At 36.3% G+C, this 15,100-nt stretch overlaps 1 protein-coding gene across 1 annotated transcript in view; it reads left to right on the forward strand.

Moving 5' to 3' along the window:
• Window positions 1-15,100, forward strand: part of Dync1i1 (dynein cytoplasmic 1 intermediate chain 1) — a 293,109-nt gene that overhangs the window by 37,409 nt on the left and 240,600 nt on the right. The window contains exon 4 of the mRNA XM_076861407.2: window positions 2,921-3,011. Coding sequence (XP_076717522.1) covers window positions 2,921-3,011 — 91 coding nt within the window. The remainder of the gene's footprint in view (window positions 1-2,920; window positions 3,012-15,100) is intronic.

Here is a 15,100-nt window from a genome sequence, read left to right on the forward strand (position 1 = left end):
ATTTCTCAAATTGAACTTGAGTAGGATATACCATGTCCAACATTTACTATTCGTTTATGTCTTTAGCTTTAGTATTTTTATTTTTAAGTAATTCTATGGCTTATGGTTCAGGGTGCATGCATTTTTGGAACTGAGGGGGCTGGAAGGAGATGGGAGGAAAGGTTGTAGAGTCATCAGCAATTTGCTGCTTATTGATGAATCACACGGTCGAACTTTGCCATTGTGTTATTATTAGATTATTTTGTTACTTGTTAAATGAGTTGCCACTTGGGAAATCTGAGAAATCTTGGAATTTATTTTTTATTAAATTGTTCTTCATTTTCACTGATGAATCCCAACTTCTCTTTGCCTCTCTAAATGCTGTGAATCCTCCTTAAAATCCACAACCACGGCAGGCATAGAGTTATTTTATGATGAAAATAGATCAGTGGGAAATTTGAAGTGAATTTATAATGGTGGCAGATCAGCAGCTAATGAACAAGTTTAAATTTATCTGACTCTCTCAAATACCTTGATTTCATTTCTAATTGGCATTCTCACCTCAGTACCCTCCTCCAACTCATTCATTCCTAGTTGCTTGTCCATGAACTCCCTATCACTAAGGTCTGCATATTGAACCATTTGTTTTCTTTGTGCTAAAGATAACTGTGCATGTGCTTATTCTGTCATTTACCTATATACCCTTCATGTGATAAGTTATTTTATTTTTCTTTAATCCTTTTATTTTTCATATATTTAAGAGTTATACTAGGGTGTCTGTAAAACTACATGATACCCAATATAGGAAAAAAAAAACTTTTAAAATAATACTTGGAAATAGATACAATATCGGATCTGTTTAAAATGTTTAATTGTCTTCTAATTCTATCACTGACTTTTATATTAAAATAAAATTTCATTTGTTTCCATAGTAACATAAAATAAGAATAGAAATAATCCATGTGCAACAAATGCTCCTAACAATATGAATAAGAAAAGATTATGGCCGGGTGTGATGGTGCATGCCTGTAGTCCCAGCAGCTCCGGAGGCTGAGGCAGGAGGATTTCGAGTTCAAAGCCAGCCTCAGCAAAAAGTGAGGTGCTAAGCAACTCAGTGAGACCCTGTCTCTAAATAAATTACAAAATAGGGCTGGGGATGTGGTTCAATGATCAAGTGTCCCTGAGTTCAATCCCCAGAACTGCACCCACCCCCAAAAAAAGAATGAAAAAGTCTATGTAATCCTACAAATTCCAAAGTATCTCTTGGTATAATTTAATGCATACATGTAAAACTAAATTACTACTAAAAAGCATTTGTACTCAATCTCAATTTGTAGTAGATAAAATCATGTGTCTGACAATGAAATAATAATCCTTAATAAAATTAGATTTTTTTTAGCTTCTTTATGTCTTATAAGATGTAACCAAGGGATTATTTGAGTGATGTACCATCTTTGAGAAGCTGGAAAACTTCTTTGAACTAAGATGATATATGACATAAATCGGACACTTTGCAATCAGTTATATTTGTACCTCAAAATAGTCTTTGAAATGCTGTTGCTATGTCAACACCAGTTAGACACAGTAGTGGTAGATCCTGTTTTCCTGTGCCCTATATAAAGCCAATAATTAAATTTTAAGAACAAAACAGTTAACCAACCTTAAACCATAACCAACTTCTCAACTGTTCCTCCAAGCCTGCTAAGGGGCCCTGGCAAGGCTCGACCCCATTTTTTGTCTGTCTCTTTGGCTTACCCTCTGACTTAGCATGGAGAATAATTGGTGAATTAATTATGGAACCACATAAAAACTCCCAGCTTCTTGACAGATCTGCCATTGTGCTATAGGATTTGGACAAAATAGTTAAGTCCTTTACCCTATTAAATAAATAAAAGGAAATTGCACATGATTGAAACCAAATGGAAATCTACATTTCTGTATTGAAGTTTTTTTTTTACCCATATGGCTTCTTTGGCTTGTGTGATATTAAGAACCCATTGAATCATCTGGCCCGGAGCCATCTTGGCTATTTGGTACCACTTCTCTCTGAAGGACATTTGGCATGTATCTGAAGGATGGAGAAGAAAAATACATTTTCATTTCCTTTAGTTCTCTCTTTATTATCCTTGCTCTCAGATTTTTCAGCTCATGCCAACCTTGATCCTTGAACTTTTTTCTCCTGTCTTCAGAGTAGCCGTTGACTTCTGGGCCCACAGCACTGTCTCTTAGGGCTGCCAGAAACAAAGGAAAAAAGTCCCAAATGCAGTAAATAGTACAATAGGATGAAACTATTAATTAAGTGTAAAAATAAAGCAGCCTGGAATTTTCCTTTGTTTTGAGAAGGATTTTTAAATTACCAGGTTCAAATTTACCCTTCCTCTCTGTCACTTTGTCTCTAGTGGCAGAGTAGTTTATATGCCACCAGTAATACATTTCCCTCCCCAGGCAGACATAGGGCTGATTTTCTGACTTTCCTTGGCCATTTAAAATCATTCAGGATCACATATTTCATGATCTTTTAAAGTTTTATAGACACCCCATTTTATTTTTTAATAGGTCACATCTATACTAACAAAATAAAGTGAAGAATTGGAATTATCTGGATAGTTCATACAAGAGAGATATTTGACTTGAATTATCTGGATAGCCGTTTTGATTCTCCATTTTACTTTGTTAGGGTGGACATGGCCTCAGAATCCCCAAGTCAATTCTATCTAAATTCATTTCAAATTTTAATTTCCAAAAATGAAAAATTCACTTGACTTTCTTCCTTTTCTTTCCTTTTCTTTCCTTTTTTCTTTTTCTTATCCCATCTCAATCTCTCCTGGCCATACAACCACTTTAATTTGGGCCCATTTGTTTTGATTTGTCTGACACTGCTCTTCACCAGTGCAGCCGTTGCATTTTTTAACATGGGATACCTGTTATTTTCATTATTTAGTCCCAACCCCTATGTCTCCCTCCTCGAAATCAGTGAGCACCCCCAGTGAAGCTGGAAGCCAAGACTCAGGCGACCTGGGGCCACTAACAAGGTAAGAATTTTCCCTTTGAAAGACAAGGGTGGGATCCCGAGGACGTAAAACTGCACTGTTACAACACTGTCAAATGTGCATGCATCTTCAAGTGTGCTGGATCATTTGTTTAAATTTGTGCTAGCTGCTAGCTTTAGTGGCATAGCAATGATTTTGAACACTAGAAGTGATAAGCTGATATATCATCCTTCTTGGAGTGAGAGTGGGCTAATTTAGGGCCATGTGTCTTTCCTAGCCAACATAAACATTCCATTAGCTTAGGACTAAAAGAAGCAGGAAAGGACTAAAGGTAAATTGAAGGTATATCCAGCTTTTCATTATTCATTATTCTGCTTTGGTTAACTATAAATTTAATTTTCAAACATCTTGTCATTTGCTTAATAGAATTGACTAATTTGAGAATTCAGTCCCCACAGTGTTGTTGTTGTTAAAAGGGCTGACTGTTTCTGTTCAGTGAATCAGTTGCCAAACTTTTATCACACCATCAATATTCATAGATTATATAACTTCTGAGTGAGGTTTTAGGCATCCTCTAATTTGATCACCCAAGGGATATTTGAAAGGTAGAAATGTGAAAGGAGAAAAGAAGTTTCATTAATACAGATGCAGTAATGATAACTCTCTTAATCTAATTGCCTTTACCAGAATTCACACTTGCAGGTGCCCATAGGTAGGTAATATACGTGGGTGTGGGGTAAGGCCCATAGCAGCTGGTTAGCAAGTACCCCTTTTAAGAAGGACAGGTGCCTCCTGATGGCTCAAGGTGGTTTTGCTCACCTGGAAATCTGGACCCAAGTTTCCCACATCTTCCAGTTTTCACTAGAATTCATGCACTAGGTGTTTAAGCATCAAATGTTAGTAACATTTGGTAAAAGCAGTTATGGGTCAGATTTGGCCTGAGAGCTCTCAGTTTGTGACCTCTGGCTTTGACCCTTAATTTTTAAAAGATCCTTAAATACTTTAATCAAGCTTCAGATAAAGGAAGAAACAGCCATTCTCAGCAGTGCTCTTCTAACAAATCAGCCTTTTAGCTCAGCTATGCATCTTTTGAACCTTATCTACCTGACAACATTTGCCACCATATGTTACTGAAGGAGAGTTACAAATTTTTTATTTCTCTTTTTTCATCTAGTGCATTATCATAAGCATATTCTTCTGAAAGCACATTGCTTGCATAGAGACCTAGGCAATTTAGAAGACAAAATCATGGATGTGAGGATACCAGTAGTCTAGGCATTTTTTTTTTTTTTTTTGCCTTATAGAAACCAACATATGAGACAGTAATTCTTTCACCCATATCTGCCTGTTGATGTGCTTCAGACTTGAATATTCTGTTTTCATAAGGCCTTTCAAAACCAGTAGACACTATTTTCCATTTGAGAAAAATGAAAGTAGTCTTTGGGGGCATAAGGCTGGTTTATTTTAGCAGTTGCCTTTGCGATCTGGGGCAGCATATGGCTTCTGTCATCTTTTGCTTTGAACAGTTTTCAAAAGGTCTTTGAGGGGGAAAATAATAATAACACAGTTGTATCGGATCTAACATCTATTCAAGAGCTGGCATAATATAATCACGTTCCTTAGGGGGTCCATTGGCCTATCATTAAGTTAACATAGTTGACTGTTTCTACACAATGATCGTTGGGTGTCATTACTGCTTAGCTTCAAGGGGTGAAGTTGGCAGCATTAAATTCTATTACTAACTTCACTCACAGTTGATGAGCCCTTTTGAAAAACTTTCTAGAGAAAACTGACCTACGCTGTTAATACTCTGGGGACAGTAGCAATTATTCCTTCTCAGAGAACATCACTCTTCATTTATTTTACTTCCCTGTAAGATGTCTTTCTTAACTTAGTGAATCACTTTGAAAGAAGGGCAGTTCACTCCCACCCCACACAAACTCCAACGAGTTTTATTTCTTCATGGGAAAGTTCTGGCAAGAGTGAGTAACTAGAAGTCAATGAGTAAATCTCTTGCTAAGTGCAGGTTTCACAGGACTGCAAGAAACTTGGCAGTGGGAAAATGACAGTTTTCAGAAAAACTGAGCACAGTTTGCTTGAGAAGAATGCACTAGGAATAGCTCAGTAAAACTTGCCCTTGTTTTGAACTTAGGAGAATTCCACTCAAATTTATGATTTTGCCTTAATAACACAGATATGAGAATAAAATTGCAGCAGAATTTATTCTGGTTTTTAAAAATCCACTTAGAATGCCTTTTTATATAGAAGTAACATCTTTGAAAACAATTACTATTAACTTTAACACTTCATAAAACCTGAGTCTAAGAAAAGAGCTTGGAAAGAGCTACGAATATAATTGAATATAATTCTATAGTCAAAAATTGGCTTCTTTGTGTGGAATGTGGACTCTTTAAAAAAGGAAAATCTTTCAGAAGATAACTTAGAAGTCAAATTAACACATCTGGTTATACCTAAAGTTGCACCTAAATTCTGTCAGTCACCCACTAACACTTCAAACCCAAACTAAGATTTTTTTTGGAGAGCCAAAATTGGCAAACATTTCTTTTAATCCTTGTGACTAGTTAATCTGTAAATTGGCATGTTTCATGTATCCTATTAGAGAGAAAATGTTCAAATAGTGCTTTAAAAACAGAAAGTATAACAAAATCTCTTCCAATGATTTTAAAAGCACTTGAGTCAATGTTTTGAGTAGAAATATTTAGTAATTTTTAAATACATTAGTATGATTTAATTTTTAAAAATTTAAAACTTTAAGTGTCATGATTTGTTTTGCAATTTCTGCTTCTTTATAACCTACTTCATTTACAACTTGTGTTTGTGGTATTTTTCTCTTTCTCTTGATCAGTTGTGGTAGAATCAATTAATCATTGTTCACTTAATCATAATGGGCAAAGAACAAGCTCTTGGATTAAAAGAATAAACTTTTATTAATAAGACACTTGGAAGGCAAGTTTTACTTATAAACATAAATTTTAAGATCCCTTAATATACTATATTCAACTGGAATCCAATACAATATGAAGAGGATTCTATGCTATGATTAATAGGTAATAGATTCAAGTTGCAATATTTTAGTAAAGTGTGTCATCATAATTCAGCATAGAAAAAGGTAAAAGTAACCATTGCAATATATACTTATATTATGCTTGAGAAATTTAAACATACTCTTATATTTTAAAACTTAACAATCTAGAAATAGAAGTATGGTTCTCAGTATGATAAAGAATAGTACTCTGAGGCCAATAGCTCATATTACTACGCACAAGAATGAAGGATTAGCTCTCTATAGCCTTTGAAGAATAATGGCTTCTGTTTAACTGAATCCGTATCTCTTTCTTGGGAAATGATGAATTCCTGGAGACTAGACACTAAGTGGTATTAGAAGTTGTATCCATAGGGTGGGCTTTTGATATATGTTTTTTGAATGAATGAACGATCATCCTATTCCTTTATAGATGTGGTCAGGGAAGCACAGAGAGAAGTAGTAATTTTCTCAGGTTCACACAGAACATAGTTACAGTGTTAGGTTTTAACTTAGGCAGATTGATTTGAGTTTTCATAATCTATACCTTTGCCCTATATTATCACCAATAATGATTGATATAAATGATGTATGACCTGCTGCATAAAGTTATTATGAGAAGCAAACAAATTAAAAGCAGCAAAATGCTTGAAAGCATGGTATGCAGCAAGCTAATGTGAATTTTAGCTATTACTATTAGTAGTAGTCTTTTTTTTTAAATACTTTTTTAAAAAGTAGTTTTTCCAATGGAAGGAGATCTTCTTTAGATTTTTCTTGTGGAACACATCAGTATCATTTACAAATTTGATAAGCATACTTATATTGTTATTCAATAATAATGCAAAAATGTTGAAGGATCAGGCCAAGGACAGATTATAGTCTATGTCCCTAGAGACCACTTTCTGGGTTGCTCAGCATTTATTCACAAACCAGATATTCAACCAGAAATGAGTCTATCTGATGTTCACTGAGCTCATGTTTATTCTTTCCTTTACATGTATGGCTCACGGGGGACTTTGCACCAGACTCTTCTCTTGTTTGGTTGGGATTCCTCTAGGGTTCACAGAAACACAGATTGAAGAAACCTAGGAAGGCTTATTGACCTCATAAAGTTTGGCTGAACACTAAGACATAGGCTGCACTATGTCTCAAACCAGATTCATAAGGGAAAACCTTCAAAATTAATTCAAAGATAAGCATTTCTCGATGTGATAGCATACTGTGCAATCTCCTCTTACAATACTAAATATCAGAAGGAGCAATTTCTGACATTTGCTTTTGATAAGAAATGGTATGGGAGGCTTGGATTGTGGCTCAGTGGTACAGCACTTGCCTAGCATGTGTGAGGTACTGGGTTTGATTCTTAGCATCACATAAAAAAATAAATAAAATATTTAGCTGTAGATGTGTCCATCTACAGCTAAAAATATTCTTAAAAAAAGGAGTGGCATAAGGCTGGGCATGGTGGTGCATGCCTATAATCCCAGCAACTTGGGAGGCTGATGCAGGAGGATCACAACTTCAAAGCCAGCCTCAGCAACTTAGGAAGGCCCTAAACAACTTAGCAAGATCCTGTCACATAATAAAAAATAAGAAGGACTGGAGATGTGGCTTAGTTATTAAGAGCCCCTGGGTTCGATCCCTGGTACCAAAAAAAAAAAAAAAAAGTGGCATGAGTGTAGTAATAAAAATGATTTCTACTTTGTTCGTTTGACTATCTGTAGTTCTAACAGTATCATTAAGGTCTATTTCTCATAGAAACATTCAAGCCCCCAACATTTTATTTGTAATAATCTGATTATTCCTGAAACAATACTTATAGATTTCATACAATTAAGAACATAAAAACATCCTGTTCCTACCATCAGAGATGAGCACTCTCAACACCAAACTATATATTCTTTCATATAATCTTTATATCATCATATATATGATAAATGGCATCTGACTGTGCACAGTATTAACCTGCTTTTCTAGTCAAATGTCCCTATTTTGGTTTCTATGTATATTCATCTTATCTAATGACACCATTTTCAAATTTCCCCAGTTGCCTCTAACACAGTCCCATAATTTTTATCATTTATTTGTGTCCTCCCAATTATCAGCATGTGTTAGCCAAATATCCTTAAAGCTGCAGGATTTCTCTAGGGAGGTGAAACCCTTCCTTAGGGAACTTCAAATGAGCAGGTGGACAGATGTCTTCTGAGACACTGTGTGGACACACGGGTACCAAGGAAAAGCCGAGGAGGGCATTTAGGCCTTCAGCTTCACTCCAGATGAGGATTCAGGGGTGAAAGGAACAGTTTCTGCATTAGAATCTGTAGAGTTAATAATTAGTTCTTGTTGACAGTACACTGAAATAGAGTTCATATGTTTGTTTGTTTGTTCAGCCTTTCTCTGGTGAACTCTCAAATAAGGAGATTAGGTTGGCCTAGAATAAGTTGTTTGTGGGGAACTTGTGCTGGCTGCATGTAGACACCACTTTCTTTTCTGGGTGTCCTCAGGAGAAGAAAATTCTCAGGGTCACATTGGCCTCATACCCAACAGAAAACCTGAACTTTCGTCTTTCTCCGCAATCAGATTCTGCAGGACTCTCTGAAAGCCTCAGAGAAGTTTTGACTTACTTTGTGAAAACACCATTATCTTCCAAGATAGATGAATAGGAAACTAAAGGGAGGGCATTAGAGAGTGATTTGTAATAGTGAAAAAGTAAAATAAAATAATGCATAACTATGGAGAAATTGAATGAGACTATTAAATATTTTTCATCAAAAATTTCAAGTTATCACTATGGAAAGAGAAGTTGGCAGAATGCCCCCAGCTAATTGGACTTAAGGGTGACTAAAGAAACTGATTCAAGGTTGATTAAAAATCACTGTGTTTGAAAAATAAGATACAATTTACACTATAGTATTTTTTCTTTTTGTAGCACAGTAACTGATTGGTTCCAAATTTTTCTTATCATCCCGTCTTCAGGCAGAAGGTACTATATATACCCATACGGTTATACTAACAAAGTTAGCATCTGTTTTAGCAAGGGGAGGCTGAGCATCCTTCTAAAGAAACTGTTGCTTGGCAGCAGGACTCCGTGTAAGATTGGAGGAAAGCATTTCCTCATCCTAAGATGGAGTCCTACATTTCCTTTTGAATCCAGCACAGATGGACTTCCTATGTGGCTTAGTATAGCCCAAATTGGAGCCTGTGTTACGGCTCAGGGTTAGCCAACAGAGGGAATATTCTCATATAGTAAATTAAGAAGAAGACCTATTCAAAAAGAGTCTGATATAAGTGTGCATTGCACATTCCCAATTTTATCTCTCACATCAGCAAATCTTTACCAATATCTTTGCCGGTCCTAACAAAAAAAAAATAATTGGGTCTGAGAGGTAAAACATTATCTCATTATTTAAATACCATTCTTACTTACTTGACATAATTTTAATTAATGTGACAGATTGATATGATGGATTTGAAATGGTCTTATTATTCACTGTTTTACTTTTGAAAATGGCATTTAAAAAATCAGATATTTGGGGAGGACACTAATTAGAGGTTTTATGTTTGGTACTATGCTCATATTGGTTCCAAACATTTTTCTTGTCTGATTAATGGCTAATGACTTATTTGACAGAGAAGACATGTGGAACAAGGGTTCAGTGGATCAGTGGAACATAGGAAAGTTCTGTGTCCTGCCCTCCACGGTCTTTCCATCTTAGTAACGAAAGACCATGCAAAATTGGTTCCAGGGCATTGACTAAACTTGTTATGTTAACTTGGTAGAAAAGATGGCTGGGCCTCTTTTTGTTCTCAGTACAAACCAGCAATATTGTAAATATTTTAAAGATAAACTTTCATTCATCAGTATGGAAGTGAGTCTGAAAATTCTCCTAGAACCATGTGGTGACATCATGCCACACAAGACAAGTTTCTTGTTAAGTGCTTTGGTGAATATTAAGAAGTCAGACAGATATGCCCTGATTTTTTTTTTGTCATTTTTAATCAAGAAAATAAAAGCTATTTTTTTTTTTGAAACCCATTTCCCTTCATACTTCATACTCCTCGGTAGGAGAGGCAGATAAAGATCATTCCCTTGTTCACTCATTCCTCTGTTTGTTCAATAAATAGTTGAGAAGTTATTGCCTAAAGACATTGCTAGCTCTTCAAGAAATACAAAGGTAAGGAATTATTCTTACTTCCAGAAAGCCTCCATCTTGTAAATGGACAAATGTAATTTGAAACCTTCTAATAAGAGGTTGTTTTTTACTTATGTGTACTCATAGACATGAACAATAATGTCATAAACAATTATTCCCAAATCACCTACAATGAATTTGTAGTAAATTCACATTGGACAAGTGATTTTAATTCATATCTATCCTCCATAGACTTTTGATTAAGTGTTTATTGACTCACAAGACTGTGTGTGTGTGTGTGTGTGTGTGGGTGTGTGTGTGTGTGTGTAGCCTGCAGAAAACTGGATGAGATCATATAGATGAGTGTAGGAATAAGGACACAGCTGAAAGCAAGGCAGTTTCTTGTCTCGAGAGAACCAAGCATGCTGGCCAGGTTGCCTGAAGGTGGACTGCTCTAGAGGAACTAAGGGCAGTTATAGGAAATGAGGTTTAAGGTGAAGAATTCCCAAAAATAAGGCAGAAATCCAGTTACTGGTTTGAGGGCAAAAAATCAGTGTGAGTGTAGTAGTATATTTATTTGGCTTGCTGCTGAGATTCCTAGGCTTTGTAAAGTGCTTGTTACCTCTTATAAACCATCTTTAGACTATCTTTAGACTTGGTTTTAATGCCCGATGTAGGTCTTCTACTGAAATCCAGTGTGCAATAGATTGGCAAATAAAATTGTGAAATAAGAGGCCCAAGTACTTCTCGAATTCATGTGCCATGGACAAGTTGCTTCTGAATGGTATTATTAAGGACAAATATATTTGGAAAAAGCATTTGATCTGGGCTTTAAAGAATGCACATGTTTTGGAAAATTAGAGATGGGAGGAAGGCATTCCAGAAGGTAGGATGTAGAATGGATAATAAGGAGGCAGAAGAAGGGATGATTAGAGTCTAGGAAACTATTAAACCATTGAGGTAGTTGATACTTCTGGCTCAGATACCTGGCAGCTATTCACTGAATTCACTTGGGAACTTGTTATAAACCCAGTTACCTAGATAACAAGTTTAAGATAAATTATGGGCCTCTTCATTGTTATAATGTTTTCAAAATATGAGCATTAGTTTTGGAAACCATTGGCCTGATAAGGATTTAAGGTCTAAACTAGGGTCATGGATGTAAGAAGAGAAAACAGATGAGATAAGGAAGGTAGGTGTACAGATATACTTGTCCAACAGGCATTTGAAAAGGTGGAATTTGGAGCTCAATGGTGATGAGGATGTTGGGATTATTTTTTTGTGGAAGGTGTAATGGACATCTATGCAATTGCCTAGGGTTAGAATACAGAAGTGAAGGCAGAAGACATAACCCTGTTTGGAGAAGGCCTATCTCTATGGGAAGAAAAGAGTAAAGACCTCACCAGAATTATAGTGGGAAAAGGAGGAAAAGAAACAAGAGTCTCAGGGACAAGGAAACAAAAAGAAAGAATACACCATGAAGGAGCTAATACTGATCGGCAATAGAGAGATAAAAGTTGAGGAACAAGAATTGCCCATGGAATTTGATGATATGAAAGTTGTAATCATCATTATAATCATTGTTGTCATATTTTTGTTTTGTTATTGCTGATGATGTTTTATTTTTGCAGCCAGAGTTCCTGGCATTAAAACCAATCCATGAGTAATTCAATTATTGTAGTTCCTGCTATACAATGGCATATTGCTTCCCTCCAAAACTGTACTAATTAAAATGCCACTATCAATGTAGGAGAGGGTCCCAACCACATTTAGTGTTGGCATTATAAATGACAGAGTTTTTAGATACTGTCTTCCAAATGTTTATTGGACATCTCTTTCTTTCTAACCAATACCCAGAAAAGGTAAGAGCGAAATACTTTTTAGGGGAAAATTTTAAGGCTTTCTACTCTGAAGTCTAGTAAAGATGAAAAGAAGAATGGAAACCACCAAATTGCTGTTGGTAAGAGCAGAACATAAAGAAATGAAGGGCTCTGCAAAGGGCAACATACATGCAACCCACACAGCGTGTCTTTCACTCTTAAATTATGCTTTCAACAGATGGCCAAGGATTATAATTTTTGTTCTGTTTTGTTTTAAATTTTAACTTCTCTCTAACCGATAAATTGGAACTGAGCAAATAAAATTGGACCACTGAAGGGGAAATTTTATAAGTAGTTGGATAGTGAAGAATTGGTAAGGGGTTTAAAATACAAAGTTTTGTTAGTCTCTTAGTAGTTCACTGCTATCTTGAAGAATTTTGAGGGGGCTAGGAATATAGCTCTGTTGGTAGAGTGCTTGCTTTGCATGCATAAGGCCCTGGGTTCTAATCCCCAACACCAAAAAACAACAACAACAACAAAAAACAAACAAACAAACAAAAAAACCGGGGGCTTTTCTATTCTTTTTTAAGAAGAAATATTGAAGAATATACTGACCCTCAAATTATAAACTGTTACATAGGAGACCTTCTTGGATGAAATGCTAGAGAATATGCTACCTGACATGGTCAGGGTCAAATAAGTGATTTTTTTTCATGGTATGAGAACATTCCATGCCTAGTATTTTAGTAAATGTGATCTTAATTGGTATGTTCATAAATGCTAATCCAAAAGTGGAACTGCAGAACCATAACAATGCTCCTTAGTTCAGAGTAGGTAAGGAATTACTGTTTTTTCTAGCATCTGTGCAAACAGTAGTTCCCATATGAAAGAGATCAGAGTAGTTCTTCTCTTAGACCCCAGAGAGTTAACCTGAGAAGTCAGATAAATTGATCAGAAGAGAGAAACAAGACTCATAAAATTAAGCTAATAAAACTAACATGGTTTCCCATTGAGGAATACTGGACAGAAATCAGAGAGAGAGGCGGGGGGAGATGGAGAGGAAGAGGAAAAGGAGGAGGAAGAAGAGGAGAAGGAGGGAAAGAGACAGAGAGAGAGAGGGAGTGGGGTGGGGGATATGGATCAATCAGAAAGGGCTGGGTTGGTCAGTCCAGGAAGTAGAGAGAAAAGAGAGGTGGGCAGCACTGAGGGTCTGTGTGGTCTTAGTAAATGATAAAACCTGGTGGAGGGAAAGCAGGTGGAAGCCACATTCAGCTTCACTTGTTCTAAACTCAAAGACATGGGTGATCATTTGGCTCCCTAGGAAGCCGGTCTTCAAGGAAAGAAGACTTTGTCAGGCATGTATGATTGACTTGCTTGGAATTTATTGTTCTCATCATAAATTGGCACCTAATGTATAACACAGTCTTGTAAGACATAGCAGACTACCTCAGCCACTTAAGTCCAATAAAGTAGGCACTGATGGAATGAACTTATCATGTCCAAATCCTGCTTCATCCTTCAAGATCCAGTTCAGATGGACTCTCCAAATGTATTAGAGAAAGTCTGTCTCCTAGCTGTGATATCCAGAGGATGGTGAAAGTGCAGCCCAGGGCCTGGCTGCTGGTGCAGAGTAAACTCAGTGAGATGAACTTACAGTTATCATTATCTTTAATCTTTTTATGGCATTATTTTTTCAGCTAATATTTATTGACATTTTAAACTGCCATACAAGTAATAAAAACTACCCTCTTCCTGGTGTATATTAATGGTTTATCCGTGTCTCATTTCCTTTACTTAAAAGACACATTCTTAAGTGCAAGTCCCTCAGCATACCTGGGGTGCCATTTTATGTCATGTTTTGCTTTCTACCTTGTTCCACTAAACCATTTATATATGTTTTTATCTCCCCATAAGAGCTGTAGTTTCCCTGAGAATTCTTTTAATCCTCTTTCACAGTGTTTTATACATCAAGCCCTTAATAGGTGTTTCTCAAATAAGTAAATGAATATCCTTATGAAAAATATTCTCTTCTCTGAATGCATAAATTGGGTCATTTCAGAAATGACTAAAAAATAGAACTAATCCTATAGTAAACAGATTGATTTCTATAAGAAAAGAATTTGTGATATTTACTTACAATTTCACTACTTCTTTTATGTTATAAATAAGTTTCCTGGCAAGAAAAACCATCTTTATATTTTCCATGATACAGTTACTTGATGAAAAAATGTCTGGAAAGTAAAATCTATGTCAATTGGTTAAACAAAATTATTCCAACCAGGAAGAGAAAGCAGAAAGACAGTATCCCGTAAAATACAGTATCCTGTATTTTAAAATATCAGAGAAGATCCATAATGGCCTCAGACCTCCTTCTTCATTTTACTGGGGACAGAGGAGACTTGCCTGATGACACCATATAGCCACATCTAGAATATAAACTTCTCACTCCTTGGCCCAGATGTGGTCCTCTCTAAGAGACTGCCATCTGCAGGGAAGCTCTCTACAAATTTGCACAGAAGTGACCTTGGCATACATACTCCTAGGCCATCCTTGGAAACCAAAACCAACCTTTGCTCATTTAATGTATTGGCTTTATGTTCCTTAAAAAAAGAAAAAAAAGTGCATTCTGTGTGTTTCTGACCATGCCACAGATAATGGAAATATGAAAAGGAAATGAAACTAGCACACTTGATGGTGTCCTTGGATTTATTCTTCACCCAAAGCTTGTTACTGACAATAACTATGATTTCTTTTATTGGATCATATATGTATGATGGGATGGGGTGGGGGTGTCACAGAGTCAGTTACATATATCACCTTTGTTGCTCTGGTTGAAAAACGCAAACTCTAGACTACTAATCTTGAGACTTCTAAAGTAGGGGATTCTGATGGAATCACTGTTTTTGCTTAAGGGGACTATGAGTTCAGGTGATGTGGTCATTAAGTAACAGAACAACAGCCAGACTGCCTGGGAGCCACCTGTCTTCACCTGCCTGGGAGAAGTGGAAAAAGGTCAAGAAAGGTCATATCATCTGAATCCTCAAGGCATACAGTGGGTCCAGGACCTGATCCCACCCCTTACCGGGGAATGCTTCTTATGGTCATCAAGAACCAGAGGCTGCTCTTCTGTCTGTA

Source organism: Callospermophilus lateralis, chromosome 1, assembly GCF_048772815.1.
Source record: "Callospermophilus lateralis isolate mCalLat2 chromosome 1, mCalLat2.hap1, whole genome shotgun sequence".
In the NCBI taxonomy this organism is placed as follows: domain Eukaryota; kingdom Metazoa; phylum Chordata; class Mammalia; order Rodentia; family Sciuridae; genus Callospermophilus; species Callospermophilus lateralis.